Source organism: Myxocyprinus asiaticus, chromosome 24 (genome assembly GCF_019703515.2).
Source record: "Myxocyprinus asiaticus isolate MX2 ecotype Aquarium Trade chromosome 24, UBuf_Myxa_2, whole genome shotgun sequence".
In the NCBI taxonomy this organism is placed as follows: Eukaryota; Metazoa; Chordata; class Actinopteri; order Cypriniformes; family Catostomidae; genus Myxocyprinus; species Myxocyprinus asiaticus.
The window spans coordinates 46,048,941-46,062,281 of NC_059367.1; the positions used below are offsets into that span (position 1 = coordinate 46,048,941).

The 13,341-nt window shown below is 45.2% G+C and overlaps 1 protein-coding gene across 1 annotated transcript in view; it reads left to right on the forward strand.

Moving 5' to 3' along the window:
- Positions 1-13,341, forward strand: part of cacna2d3a (calcium channel, voltage-dependent, alpha 2/delta subunit 3a) — a 438,757-nt gene that overhangs the window by 232,271 nt on the left and 193,145 nt on the right. Inside the window, exon 16 of the mRNA XM_051653874.1 lies at positions 2,979-3,053. Within this exon, the coding sequence (XP_051509834.1) occupies positions 2,979-3,053 (75 nt within the window). The remainder of the gene's footprint in view (positions 1-2,978; positions 3,054-13,341) is intronic.

Here is a 13,341-nt window from a genome sequence, read left to right on the forward strand (position 1 = left end):
CACTACCATGTGCAGCATCCACCTGAATGATGTCTCTTCTCAACTGATGTTTTTGATTCTATATTGTCTTTTTGGTGCAGTATTAATAGACCTTTGACTTTTTCCACAAATTTATTCTATCCCTTTCTGGAAATTACATTGAGAGAAAATTATAATCTTTAGGGTTAAACTACATTTTGAGGAGCCTACCATCCGTGATGGTCCAGGGGGAAAAGGTTGAAAAGGTCCAGGGGGAAAAACAGTGTGTAACTATTCAGAGTATAATGGCTTGTGACTGTTGTTTCATGTTGACTTTAAATTGAACATTCAAGCGCTATGAGCTGCAGTAATACACTTTACACTGACTCTACACTGACATTTGACTGAAATGCATTGCATACCAGAATGGAGTTGAGCTGAATGCGAGTTTGCAGTGGACTGTGGAGGACTACTGCCCTCCTGACACACCACTGGCACCTGTTGGTTTAAATTTAAGCGGTCTTGGTGACACTGACTGAAAAAGGAAATAGTTTCTAGAGGCAGAGCAAGTTATTACATTTTGATGAATATTTTTTTTTTGTTTTTTTAAAAAAAAAAAAACTTGCACTGATGAATCGTTCATTAAAAGACCAGCTGTGCGTAAGTTCTCACTTAAATTGGGATGTAAAGTTCAAACTAAGGACTTATTAACTACTAGTTAGTTTCAGTACTTAATTTGGTTGCACCACCATGCAGTTCTTAACGTAAGACATAGCATGTCCTAAGCTCTCTGTAAAGTAATGCATGGTCGCTATATGACATTTGCCTTTATTGATCCAATAAGTAGCCTTCCAGTTTGTGAACAGAAGTGTTGAAAAACCATGCATTTCACATTTATCTTGTTAAGGTTAATGTTCAGACCTTTTTTGTCTCATGTAATTGTCAGTGTTATAAATTACATTTCCTTTGAAATACAATATGTAAAACGTTAGTAAATATAATTAATAATCAACATGTATTTAATGTCACACAATCATGAGCTCATTGATGTCATTAAATCAGTTTACATTTTTATTCCAACCATTATTCCTGTTCAGAGGCTTCTCTAAATACTATATTTAGTTAACACGTTGGATTACATTTCACCTAAGTTTAATGGTGCAACGCTCAAATATTATGGAGGACGAAACCTGCAAAAATGGTAAATAATTGAACATACAAATACAAAAATAAATTTGCATATTTGTGCATAAATATAAACAATTAAATGTGTGAGGAGATATACAAATAAATAAATTCACCAAACAATTAAAAAATAATATAATATAAAATATAAATAAATGGTTGGGGAAATGTAAATGCACAATTGAAAGATGATTTTTAATTCCACATTTCTACATTTCTTTAATCATTAATTTATTTCTGTATGCTGTTCTGTAATAATTTTTTCTTTGTGCAACATGCTAATGAGAGGATGTCAACAGCTGTTCAGGCATCACAGTCAAACTATCTATACCAAGTTAAATTTTTGGTGGGAGTATGTAGTTTCACCATGGTGAAGAGGAGGTCGATGGCAGAGTTGCTCCGCGAGGCAGCGAATAGTTTGGAGAATTGTAAAAGCTGAGATCCTTTGCTAAACTTTATTTATTTATTGATTGTGAAAATGTGTTAATGTCCTTATTAATGTCATAGTCAAGCAAAGCACTTTTACAATGAACAGCCAATGGTGTCATAAATTCCGCCTACTGATGTTTGGTTGACATCCCCTCATTAGCATGTTGCACGAAGGAAAAATAAATATGGAACTACATGAATAAATGAATAATTAAAGAAATATAGAATTAAACATCTACTTTCAAATTTACATCTCCTTTAAAATGTTTGCATTTCCCCAACCATTTTATATTGTATTATTTTGCATTAATTGATGCCTTTATTTAATTATTTGTATATAACCTCACACATTTATTTATATATTTATTTATGCACAAATATTTGGATTTATTTACTTATTTATATATGTATTTGTGTATTTATTTATTTATAATTTTTGCAGGTTTCGTACACTTAGTAGTGCGTAAATTGTAACATAGTGCCTATTTACACTATAACTAGTTGAAATTGTGAATGTTGCTTACCCACAAAATGGGCATTGAAATGTGTGTACACAATTTCCCAAGCACACATCGGGATTAATACAAAATAAATGTGCCATAAATATGTGCGCATTGTCTCCACACTCTTGACTGCGTACGCACTCGTTTACTGGTGTGTTCAAATTGGCAACTCCATATGGACAAGTAATAAACTAAACAGAATGATTATAAATTTGCTTTTCATTTAATACTACGTTTAGAATAAAAATGTATGGAGTTAAGCACTCCGATTTTTTAAACAATTTGTGCTTAAAAATGTAATTATATTTAACAATAAAATTGTGCATTAATAAATCATGTATTTAATTCATGTTTAAAATGCAATTAAATGTAACAATAAAACTGCACATTAATAAGTCATTTTTAAATTGTGTTATAACAAAGCATTTGGCAATTGCTTTTCTTTTTCGTTTTACTTAGGCTTTTCTTTTTCCATTTGCCAATAGCTTTTCTTTCTCCATTTGACGATCGAGTTTAAAATGCCATTAGACAGTTGACACGTGGGAGCAACCAACGAACTTTCAAGTTTTAAGACACACCCCCTCTTCCACGTCCCACTCAAAGGAGATGCAATACGGTCTGTCATTGGACGGCTATTGACAGAGGTTTACGGGCTCTATGAAACCCGCGTAAAAGAAACAGATGCGAGGCATACCAGAAAACAACGTTCACTTGTCGCTGCTTCTGTTAAATGCCATGTGCAGCCCACTCTGAGCATGTACATTGGTACATGTCAAGGAAGGGAGCCAGTAACTACAATGCCTTCAACAGAACAGAATATTGATTGATGATAGAAAACGATAGCCTTGACTCTGAAAATGTGACAGTGTCTCTGATTATGATATCTGATGTGTGTGTTCACAGCTGGGAATTCATGGTTATGCATTTGCCATCACCAACAACGGATACATACTCACACATCCAGACCTGCGGCCTCTGGTACTGTAATATGTGTGTGTGTGTGTGTGTGTGTGATGATGTACTGCGTGTGCACACACTGAATGCATGTGATCAGTGTCATTGTGCTGTGAGAACACAGCTGTGTGTTGCAGTAGAGTAAGATGTCAGCAGTGGGCCTTATTCATTAAACACGAGCTGAACAAATGTGTGTGTAAATCGTAAGTAAAATTATTTTTACATAAATTATCCAATTCAATTTAACGTAAGAATGCATTTAAACGCAAAATCGTTCTGCTCATGTTTCATTAAAAAGGCCCAGTGAGTGTAATGAGAGAAAACACACTCCAATTACATTAATAGAACATTAGTATCTAAACCTGTTGTGAATCTGTTGTGTAATCTGAATCTGTTGTGTGAAGTTTGTCATTGAACAAAGTTATAAAGTTGTCAGAGAGGGAATAAACTCAAGACAAATGGGATTTAACAAGAAAATGAAAACAGTTGAGACATTGCATCCGAAATCGCGTACTGTCAGAGTATGTACTGCTTTTGATGATAAACGTACTTCTCGGCCTGTAAAAAAAGCATTTATAGTATAAATACATTCTGGATATACTTCATATGGTATAGTCCCATGACCCAAATATAGGACATTATAACAACAACCGTGAAATATGTCATTTAAGCATATTTTCCATATTTGCATAACTGTAATGGAATTTTTTTTGTTTTGTATAGTTTTCATTTAATTTTGTACTGCCTATAACGTATGCTGATTTTTACTGTATTACAGTAAAAAAATAATCTATTACAGTGATAATAAATGTAATATTACATTCCAGTAATAAGAATCCATCAATCAATTCCGGACCAGGTGTCACGTGACTGGTCTCTTGTCAATGGAAACTGAAGGGGAAAATAAAAGTCTATTTCACACTTTTAAGAGCCCTCCAAAAATGATCAGTCACTGAGGAAAACGTTTACTTAATACAATTTATACATTATTGTATTTTTTTCCACATTGCTGCACCTGATTTTCTATTCACATAGTCCTGTCTCTCTTTTTTTCCATTGATTTACATTGACTATATTACACAATATTGTCAAATATTGTCAGCAGTGTCCTGCGGTGTCACATGCTATACTCCATTTAAAACTATTTTAAACACAATTTTTATATATACAGTTTTATGACCTCATGGTTTATTTAATACATTATTTTGATCTGCTAAAAGCTGAGAAGTGATTAAAAATGTAAAAAAAAAAATATAAAAAAATAAATAAAAACGTATTAACTTAAAACTTAAACTAATGGTGACTAGTCATAACACCTAAAATATACACTTTCCCTTTCACATTCATATGCATTGTAACTTTAAAACGACAGTGGGGGGGGGGGGATTTTTCATGGACATGTCAACTACTTATGTACAGTGTGCTTATTTTTAGATCTTTCTCTTAAATAGAAAGCAACCACTTGTCATGCTTGCAGTGGTTATATAGTTGTAATGTTATGATACACTACAGTGCCTTGCGAAAGTATTCAACCCCCTTGGTGTTTTTCCTGTTTTGTTGCATTACAACCTGGAATTAAAATTGATTTTTATTTGGATTTTATGTAATGGACCTAACAAAACTGTCCAAATTGTTGAAGTGGAATAAAAAAAAAAAAAATAAATAAATATATATATATATATATATATATATATATATATATATATATATATATATATATATATATATATATAAAACTGAAAACCTGTGAGTGTATATGTATTCACCCACTTTGCTATGAAACCCCTAAATAAGATCTGGTCCAACCAATTAACTTCAGAAGTCACATGACTAGTTGATTATGGTCAGCCTGTGTGGAATCAAAGTGTCACATGATCTATCACATGATACAAAGTATTAAAACACCTGTTCTGAAAAGCCCTTGAGTCTGCAACACCACAAAAAAGCAACATGAAGACCAAGGAGCTCTCCAAACAGGTCAGAGACAAAGTTGTGGAGAATTATAGATCAGGGTTGGGTTATAGAAACAATATCCCAAACTCTGAACTTCCCACGGAGCACCATTAAATCTATTATAACAAAATGGAAAGAATATGGCACCACTACAAATCTGACAAGAGAAGGCCACCCGCCAAAACTCACAGGCCGGGCAAGGAGGGCATTAATCAGAGATTCAACAAAGACACCAAAGAGAACACTGAAGGAGCTGCAAAGATCCACTTCGGAGATGGGAGTCATAGGACCACTTTAAGCTGTACACTCCACAGAGCGGGGCTTAATGGAAAAGTGGCCAGAAAAAAGCCATTGCTTAAAGAAAAAAAAATATGAAAACACATTTGGAGTCCACCAAACAGCATGTGGCAGACTCCCCAAAAACATGGAAGAAGGTTCTCTTGTCAGATGAGAATAAACAGAACTTTTGAATACTTATGCACACTTTTTTTTTTTTTTTCATTGTTTGTGTCACAAAAATATTTTGCACCTTCAAATGTTACAACCTTTTACACAACCTTTGCATGTTGTGTAAATCAAATGGTACAAACCATTGGGGGGGGGGGGAGGGATACTTTTGGACACTATTCCAGGACAGGTTTGACTATTCCAATTGTTTCTAGGAGAACAAAGCTTACAGTTTTTTTTTACAATGATTTTCACACATTTCAATACTGAGAACGCATTTTCAAAACTCTTCACACAGTTATCTTACCTATACCAACATTTATACTAGCACAACAGTTAAGCTTTCATCCAAAACACCCTACAACCATCACAACACTTCATAAATCTCTCGAAATCAATTAATTTCACCAAAGCACTGGCAAACGGTTTCTCCCAATAGAAATACGTTGTCACTCAAAAACACATGATCTAATAAATACAAACAACAGGAATCATTACAAAATGTTACATTTTGGCTTAAGGTATGCATGTATTTTTACAAATGTAAACCAATATTCTGTTTCAAAGCAAGAGAGGCACTTCACTGTGTAGAATGTACTCCATTCTACACTAACAGTATGGAATGAATCTCAAATGCTGCAGTTTTTTTCAGTGTGATTTACTGTACTTTCATATGTGTTCATGTGGCACAATAATTCCAAAATAACAAAAAATCTCAAAATGAATAAAAGTTACAGTCACAGTCAGAAAAATACAAGTAGTTCTGCAGTCTCAATTTACAATACATCATAATGTCCACTGTAATGTAGGGTTCAGTTAGATTCACTTGCAGAATGCATATCTTACCTGTTTGTTTGTTGAAATATTAGCACAGTGGATTCCACTGTTGAGTGTGGGAGATTTGGCTGCACTCTCAGGCTAGCCTCTCTCAAAGACGGACCATGGTTAATCACATGATCGATAATAGTAGCCCTTATCCCATCAGAGACTACAGTTCTTGGTTCCCTATCTGTCACTCACTCGACATTGTGTTGATGTAGTGACACTAGTGGTCACTCTTGTGAGCCCCAAACACCTCTGATTTTTGAGAAAAGGCCAATGGGAATTGGCGAGTGGAATTTGCATGCCACTCCCCCAGACATACGGGTATAAAAGGAGCTGGCTCGCAACCACTCATTCAGATTTTCTCTTCGTAGCCGAGTGGTTGTATTTCAGCGATCTGAATTCCTCCGCCGATCCATTCACCTCTACAAAAGCTGTTGGATTTACTGTGCATTACAGCGGCTTCTCCCCCTCTTGCACCGGTGGAGTGCAGAGATCGCCCCTGGGCGCTTCAGCAGACTAAAAGAGTATATTCTTCCTCAAAAAGAGTATATTTCCCTTATAAAAGAGTGCCACTCATGGAGAGTGTCTTTTTAAAGATGACTTTCCATTTGTGTATAATTCCTGGTTGCAGTCATTACCTCTCCACTTCTGACAGCCACGATTGCTGTCTTACGTGCATGGACACTGTCCACGTGGAGACAGCATTCGTGGATGGGTCATGTCCTCACTGCGAGAACATGACCATGGCAACGTTGCAGTCGTGGCTTTCTTTCGTCAGAGGGAAAGCCACCCCAGCGGCTCCCCGCCTCGGTCCTTCTACCTGCGGGTATGAGGCCGTGTTGCATCGGAGAGTGGGCTCATCCAGTCTGACGCTGAGGACTCGGCTGGGCTCCCACCTCCGGGTGTGGTTGCCCAGTCGTAGGCTGCGAGCGTCGGGCTGGAGTAGATCCCACAACTCCCCCCTGAACCCTCGCGGCTTGACGATTGGTTCCTGGGCCCAGAGCACTGCTCACGGTGGTGCCCCGCCCCGGTCCCTTTCTTCCCGGAGGTGCATGAGGAGCTTAAAAGGTTGTGGCGGGCACTTCTCACTGCCCGGTCCGGTCCCTCAGCTCCTCCGCTCTCACTACCCTCAAAGGTGGGGCTGCCAGGGGGTACTCGGCGATTCCCTAGGTGGATAAGGCAGTTGCAGTGCACCTGTGCCCGCAGAATGCAGCCACCTGGCGGAACTGCCCGAGACTCCCTTCCAGGGCCTGTAGGTTTACGTCGCTAAGGCCTACGGTGCCGCTGGACAGGCAGCCTCTGCCCTGCATGCCATGGCTCTCCTGAAAGTGCACCAAGCCAAGGTGCTAAAAGAACTGCATGAGGGAAGTTCTGACCCGGGATTGATGTAGAAGATGCGTTCTCGCTCTCCGGGCGACGAAGATCACGGCGCGGACTCTCGGGCAGGCGATGTCCAGGAACACCACCTTTGGCTCAGCCTGGTCGAGATGAGGGAGGCTGACAAGGCACAGTTCCTTGACACCCCATCTCCCAGGTTGGCCTATTCGGCGACACCATCGAGGACTTCGCCCAGCAGCTAATCAGCACATTCAGCCCGGCCACAGCGTGGAGCCACCCGCAGGAAGCAGACGCCCCCCATCTCACGGCCCACCACCAAGAACTCGAAGAAGGCTCCGAAGCGCCCCTGAGACGGGGGACCCAGGGATGTGGAGACCTGCTGCATTGGAGGTGGTAAACAGACCACTCCAGCCGGGAGGAGAATCTGTTGATTTCGCCGTATGCCCAGAGGGCTGCGGTACCCACATTGTCAAGAAAAGAGCGGTTTCATCATTCCCTGGGTCACACACCCGGTGCTCACGACCGTCGTTATCACGACTACTGGACACCGCACCTTTACGGCAGGCATGGCGCCCCATAGGTGGGCCCCCCGCCCTGGCGCGCCCAGCTGTGGCACAAACACACCCACACTAGGGCGGTTTTGATGGACTACAGGGACGATTTCCCTCCTACCCCCTCCCTGACCGGTCCTATGGTGGGTATCTGGAGCCAGGTAAGTGCTTCGACATCCCCAGACTCAGCATGGCCATGATTTCGGGGCTTGAGCCCCCTCAATGTGGCACGGTGGTCCCACTGAAGCAATTTCAGAGGCTTCTGGGGCATATGGCGTCCTTGGTGGCGGTCACGCCGCTCGGGCTGATGCATATGAGACCGCTTCAGCACTGACTTCAGACTCGAGTCCTGAGATGGGTATGGCGCCACGGGGCACATCGCGTGGGCATCACGCCGATCTGTCGCTGCTTTTTCAGCCCTTGGACAGACCTGGTATTTCAATGGGCAAGGGTTCCCCTAGAGCAGGTCTCCAGGCGAGTCGTCGTCATGACAGACGCCTCCAAGTCAGGTTGGGGTGCCGTGTGCAACGGGCACGCAGCCGCCGGCTCCTGGACGGGAAAGCGACTGCATTGGCACATAAACTGCCTCGAGTTGCTGGCAGTGTTGCTCGCCCTGCGGAGGCTTCAGCCGTTGATCCAGGGTAAGCACATGTTGATCTGGATGGACAGCACGGTGACAGTAGCATACATAAGCCGCCAAGGCAGCTTGCGCTCCCGTCGCATATAGCGGCGCACCATGACGCAGTTGATGGTAAGTCTCTCGGGAAGCACGACCTGATCATCAGGTTCCTTAGAGACGTGAGGAGGCTGAACCCTCCCAGACCGCGCCTCATTCCCTCATGGGATCTCTCCATGGTCCTAAGTGGCCTGCGGGGAGCCCTGTTTGAGCCCCTGGTGTCAGTTGATCTAAAGGCACTCTCTTTGAAGACTGCCCTCCTGACTGCACTCACGTCCATCAAGAGGGTAGGGGACCTGCAGGCGTTCTCTGTCAGTGACACGTGCCTGGTGTTCAGTCCGGGATACTCTGACGTGGTCCTGAGACCCCAACCGGGCTATGTGCCCAAGGTTCCCATGACCCCATTTCGGGATCAGGTGGTGAACCTGCAAGCGCTGCCCCAGGAGGAGGCAGACCCAGCCTTGTCATTGCTGTGTCCAGTGCACGCTTTGCGCATCTATTTGGACCACACACAGAGTTTTAGACGCTCTGAGCAGCTCTTTGTCTGCTTTGGAGGACAGCGGAAAGGGAGCGCTGTCTCCAAACAGAGGATCGCCCACTGGGTCATTGATGCCAGCGCCTTGGCATATCACGCCCAGGACATGCCACCCCCCTTGGGTCTACAAGCACACTCTACCCTGACCAATGACGCCTCTTTAGCAGACATCTGAAGAGCAGCGGGCTGAGCTGGCGTAGAAACTCGATGCCAGCCCAGCACGTGTGCTAATAGGCGTTGTGCTGTGGTAGGTGCTCCACATGCACCGGTTACCTGTATGTAACCCCATATGATGTATCTTCCGCAAGACGGTTTCCCCGTTGGTAAACCCGCGTCTTCCTTGGGCAGAGTTCCCTCTGCCACTGGTCGACGTGTTGTAGAGCTCCTCCCCTCTGGGTAGGACCTACCACGGGGACTTCTCCACGTGCAACACTGCCAACAAGCTCAGTAAGACCATGTGACTTGTTTTCACACAATTACCTCCCCTTTGGGTAGGGTGTGGTCTCCGCGATGTCTTCCCCTTGGCAAGGGACACCTCCCCGATGCAGACACTTAATAGCCCCCAGCTGAACAAGATTTCCATTCTTTTTTGGGGAAAAAAAGAAGAGATGAGGCCACGGCTGGGGCAGCCTGTTCCCATTCTTCGGCAATCGACTTGTCCCTGAGGTGCAGGGGACTGTACGACGCTTGTAGGAGCATTGGGGGAGGTTATGTGACGTCCAGATGCGCTGGCTAGGTATGTCCCTCCTGCCACAACACTAAACTACCCACTGAAATGGCCACGACCTTGTCTCGGCTCCTCAGCACAAAACCTGAATGAGTGGTTGTGAGCCAGCTCCTTTTATACCCGTATGTCCGGGGGAGTGGCATGCAATTTCCACTCGCCAATTCCCATTGGCCTTTTCTCAAAGATCAGAGGTGTTTGGAGCTCTCAAGAGTGACCCCTAGAGTCACTACATAGACACAATGTCTTGTTCCCTCCATCAGGGAATGAAGGTTATGAAAGTAACCAAGACATTTCCCATCATTGGTCTTCTACCACACATTTGCATCTCCTGCCAACTCCTCTTTCTCTGTTACCTACTTGTTGATCACTTGCAAAAAGAAACAGCTCCAAAAATGTTCTTTTGCAGAGATGGTAATGGCATAGAAGACAAAACACCTGGGTAGGTCTTCAGCTAAAATTTAGTGGTTTTTTTTTTTGTATTTATTATTTATTTATTACTTTAGTAACCTTCATTCCCTGATGGAGGGAACAAGATGTTGTGTCGATGTTGTGTCGATGTAGTGACACTAGGGGTCACTCTTGAGAGCCCCAAACACCTCTGATCTTTGATAAAAGGCCAATGGGAATTGGTGAGTGGAATTTGCATGCCACTTCCCCAGACATACGGATATAAAAGGAGCTGGCTCGCAACCACTCATTCAGGTTTTGTGCTGAGGAGCCGAGACAAGGTCACAGGTAGTTTAGTGTTTTGGCAGGAGGGACACACCTAGCCAGCGCACCTGGACCTCACGTAACCTCCCCAACGCTCCTACAAGTGTCGTACAGTCCCCTGCACCTCGGGGACAAGTTGACTGCCAAAGAATGGGAACAGGCTGCCCCAGCCGTGGCCTCTTCTCTTTTTTTCTCCCCAAAAAAGAATGGAAATCTTGTTCAGCTGGGGGCCATTAAGTGTCTGCATCGGGGAGGTGTCCCTTCCCAAGGGGAAGACACAGCGGAGACCACACCCTACCCGAAGGGGAGGTAATTATGTGAAAACAAATCACATGGTCTTACCGAGCTTGTCGGCAGTGTTGCACATGGAGAAGTCCCTGTGGTAGGTCCTACCCAGAGGGGAGGAGCTCTACACACAGCGACCAGTGGCAGAGGGAACTCTGCCCAAGGAAGACACGGGTTTACCAACGGGGAAACTGTCTTGCGGAAGATACATCACATGGGGTTACATACAGGCAACCAGTGCATGTGGAGCACCTACCATAGCACAAGGCCTATTAGCACACGTGCTGGGCCAGCATTGAGTTTCTCCGCCAACTCGCCTGCCACAGGGCTAAGGAGGAAGGACATCCAGGGTCCACGACTACATGAACAAGGCTGGGGGGTAAAAGCACATGTCTCCTCCTCCAGGAGGAGGAAGGTGCTATGTGCAAGTGGTTCACCTGGCCAGTTGTCCCGTACACTTACCTGTTGGTACCTGACAATACACGGGACGAAACCGGCTCAACCTGGAGACTGTAGAACCTCACGAAGGTATTGGGTGTTGCCCAGCCCGCTGCTCTGCAGATGTCTGCTAAAGAGGGGCCATTGGTCAGGGCCCAGGAGGCCGCCACACTCCTGGTAGAGTGTGCTTGTAGACCCAAGGGGGGCGGCATGTCCTGGGCGTGATATGCCAAGGCGATGGCATCAATGACCCAGTGGGCAATCCTCTGTTTGGAGACAGCGCTCCCTTTCCGCTGTTCTCCAAAGCAGACAAAGTGCTGCTCAGAGCATCTAAAACTCTGTGTGTGGTCCAAATAGATGCGCAAAGCATGCACTGGACACAGCAATGACAAGGCTGGGTCTGCCTCCTCCTGGGGCAGCACTTGCCAGTTCACCACCTGATCCCGAAAAGGGGTCGTGGGAACCTTGGGCACATAGCCCGGTCGGGGTCTCAGGACCACGTGAGAGTATCCCGGACTGAACACCAGGCACGTGTCACTGACAGAGAACGCCTGCAGGTCCCCTACCCTCTTGATGGATGTGAGTGCAGTCAGGAGGGCAGTCTTCAAAGAGAGTAGGCCCCGTAGGACCACGGAGAGATCCCATGAGGGAATGAGGCACGGTCTAGGAGGGTTCAGCCTCCTCGCACCTCTAAGGAATCTGATGATCAGGTCGTGCTTCCCGAGAGACTTACCGTCAACTGCGTCATGGTGTGCCGCTATAGCGGCCACATACACCTTCAAGGTGGAAGGGGACAGCCGCCCCTCCAGCCTCTACTGCAAGAAGGAAAGCACCGACCTGACTGCACACCTCTGGGGGTCTTCGCGTTGGGAAGAACACCACTTAGTGAACAGACGTCACTTCAAGGCATACAGGTGCCTCATAGAGGGAGCCCCAGCCTGAGTGATCGTGTCTACCACCGCGGGTGGTAGGCCACATAGGTCTTCCGTGTCCCGTCCAAGAGCCCGACGTGGAGGTTCCAGAGGTCTGGTCGCGGGTTCCAGATGGTGCCCCGTCCCTGAGAAAGAAAGTCCTTCCTCAGGGGAATTTGCCAGGGGGGCTGTCGCGAGGAGTGTGAGGTTTGAGAACCAAGTCTGGGTGGGCCAGTAGGGTGCTACTAGGATGACATGCTCCTCGTCCTCCCTGATCTTGTACAGGGTCTGTGCAAGTAGGCTCACTGTGGGGAATGCATACTTGTGTAGCCCCCGGGGCCAGCTGTGTGCCAGCGCGTCTGTGCTGAGGGGAGCCTCGGTCAGGGCGTACCAAAGCGGGCAGTGGGAGGATTCCCGGGAAGCGAACAGATCTACCTGCGCTTGACCAAATCGACTCCAAATCAGCTGGACCACCTGGGGGTGGAGTCTCCACTCTCCCCTGAGTGTGACCTGCCGTGACAGCGCGTCCGCCATGCTGTTGAGGTCGCCCAGGATGTGAGTGGCTCACAAAGACTTGAGTCACTGCTGACTCCAGAGGAAGAGACGGCGGGCGAGTCATGACATGCGACGGGAGTGCAAGCTGCCTTGGCGGTTGATGTATGCTACTGTCACCGTGCTTACCCTGGATCAACGGCTGAAGCCTCCGCAGGGCGAGCAACACTGCTAGCAACTCGAGGCAGTTTATGTGCCAATGCAGTCGCGGCCCCGTCCAGGAGCCGGCGGCTGCATGCTCATTGCACACGGGTTGCACATGCGAGTAGTATGATTAGACTCTGGACATACTTCATTTGGAAACGTAGGCATTGTCCCGTGAAAATAACAACCGTGAAAATAGCCTACTCTGGTTTTGTTAAA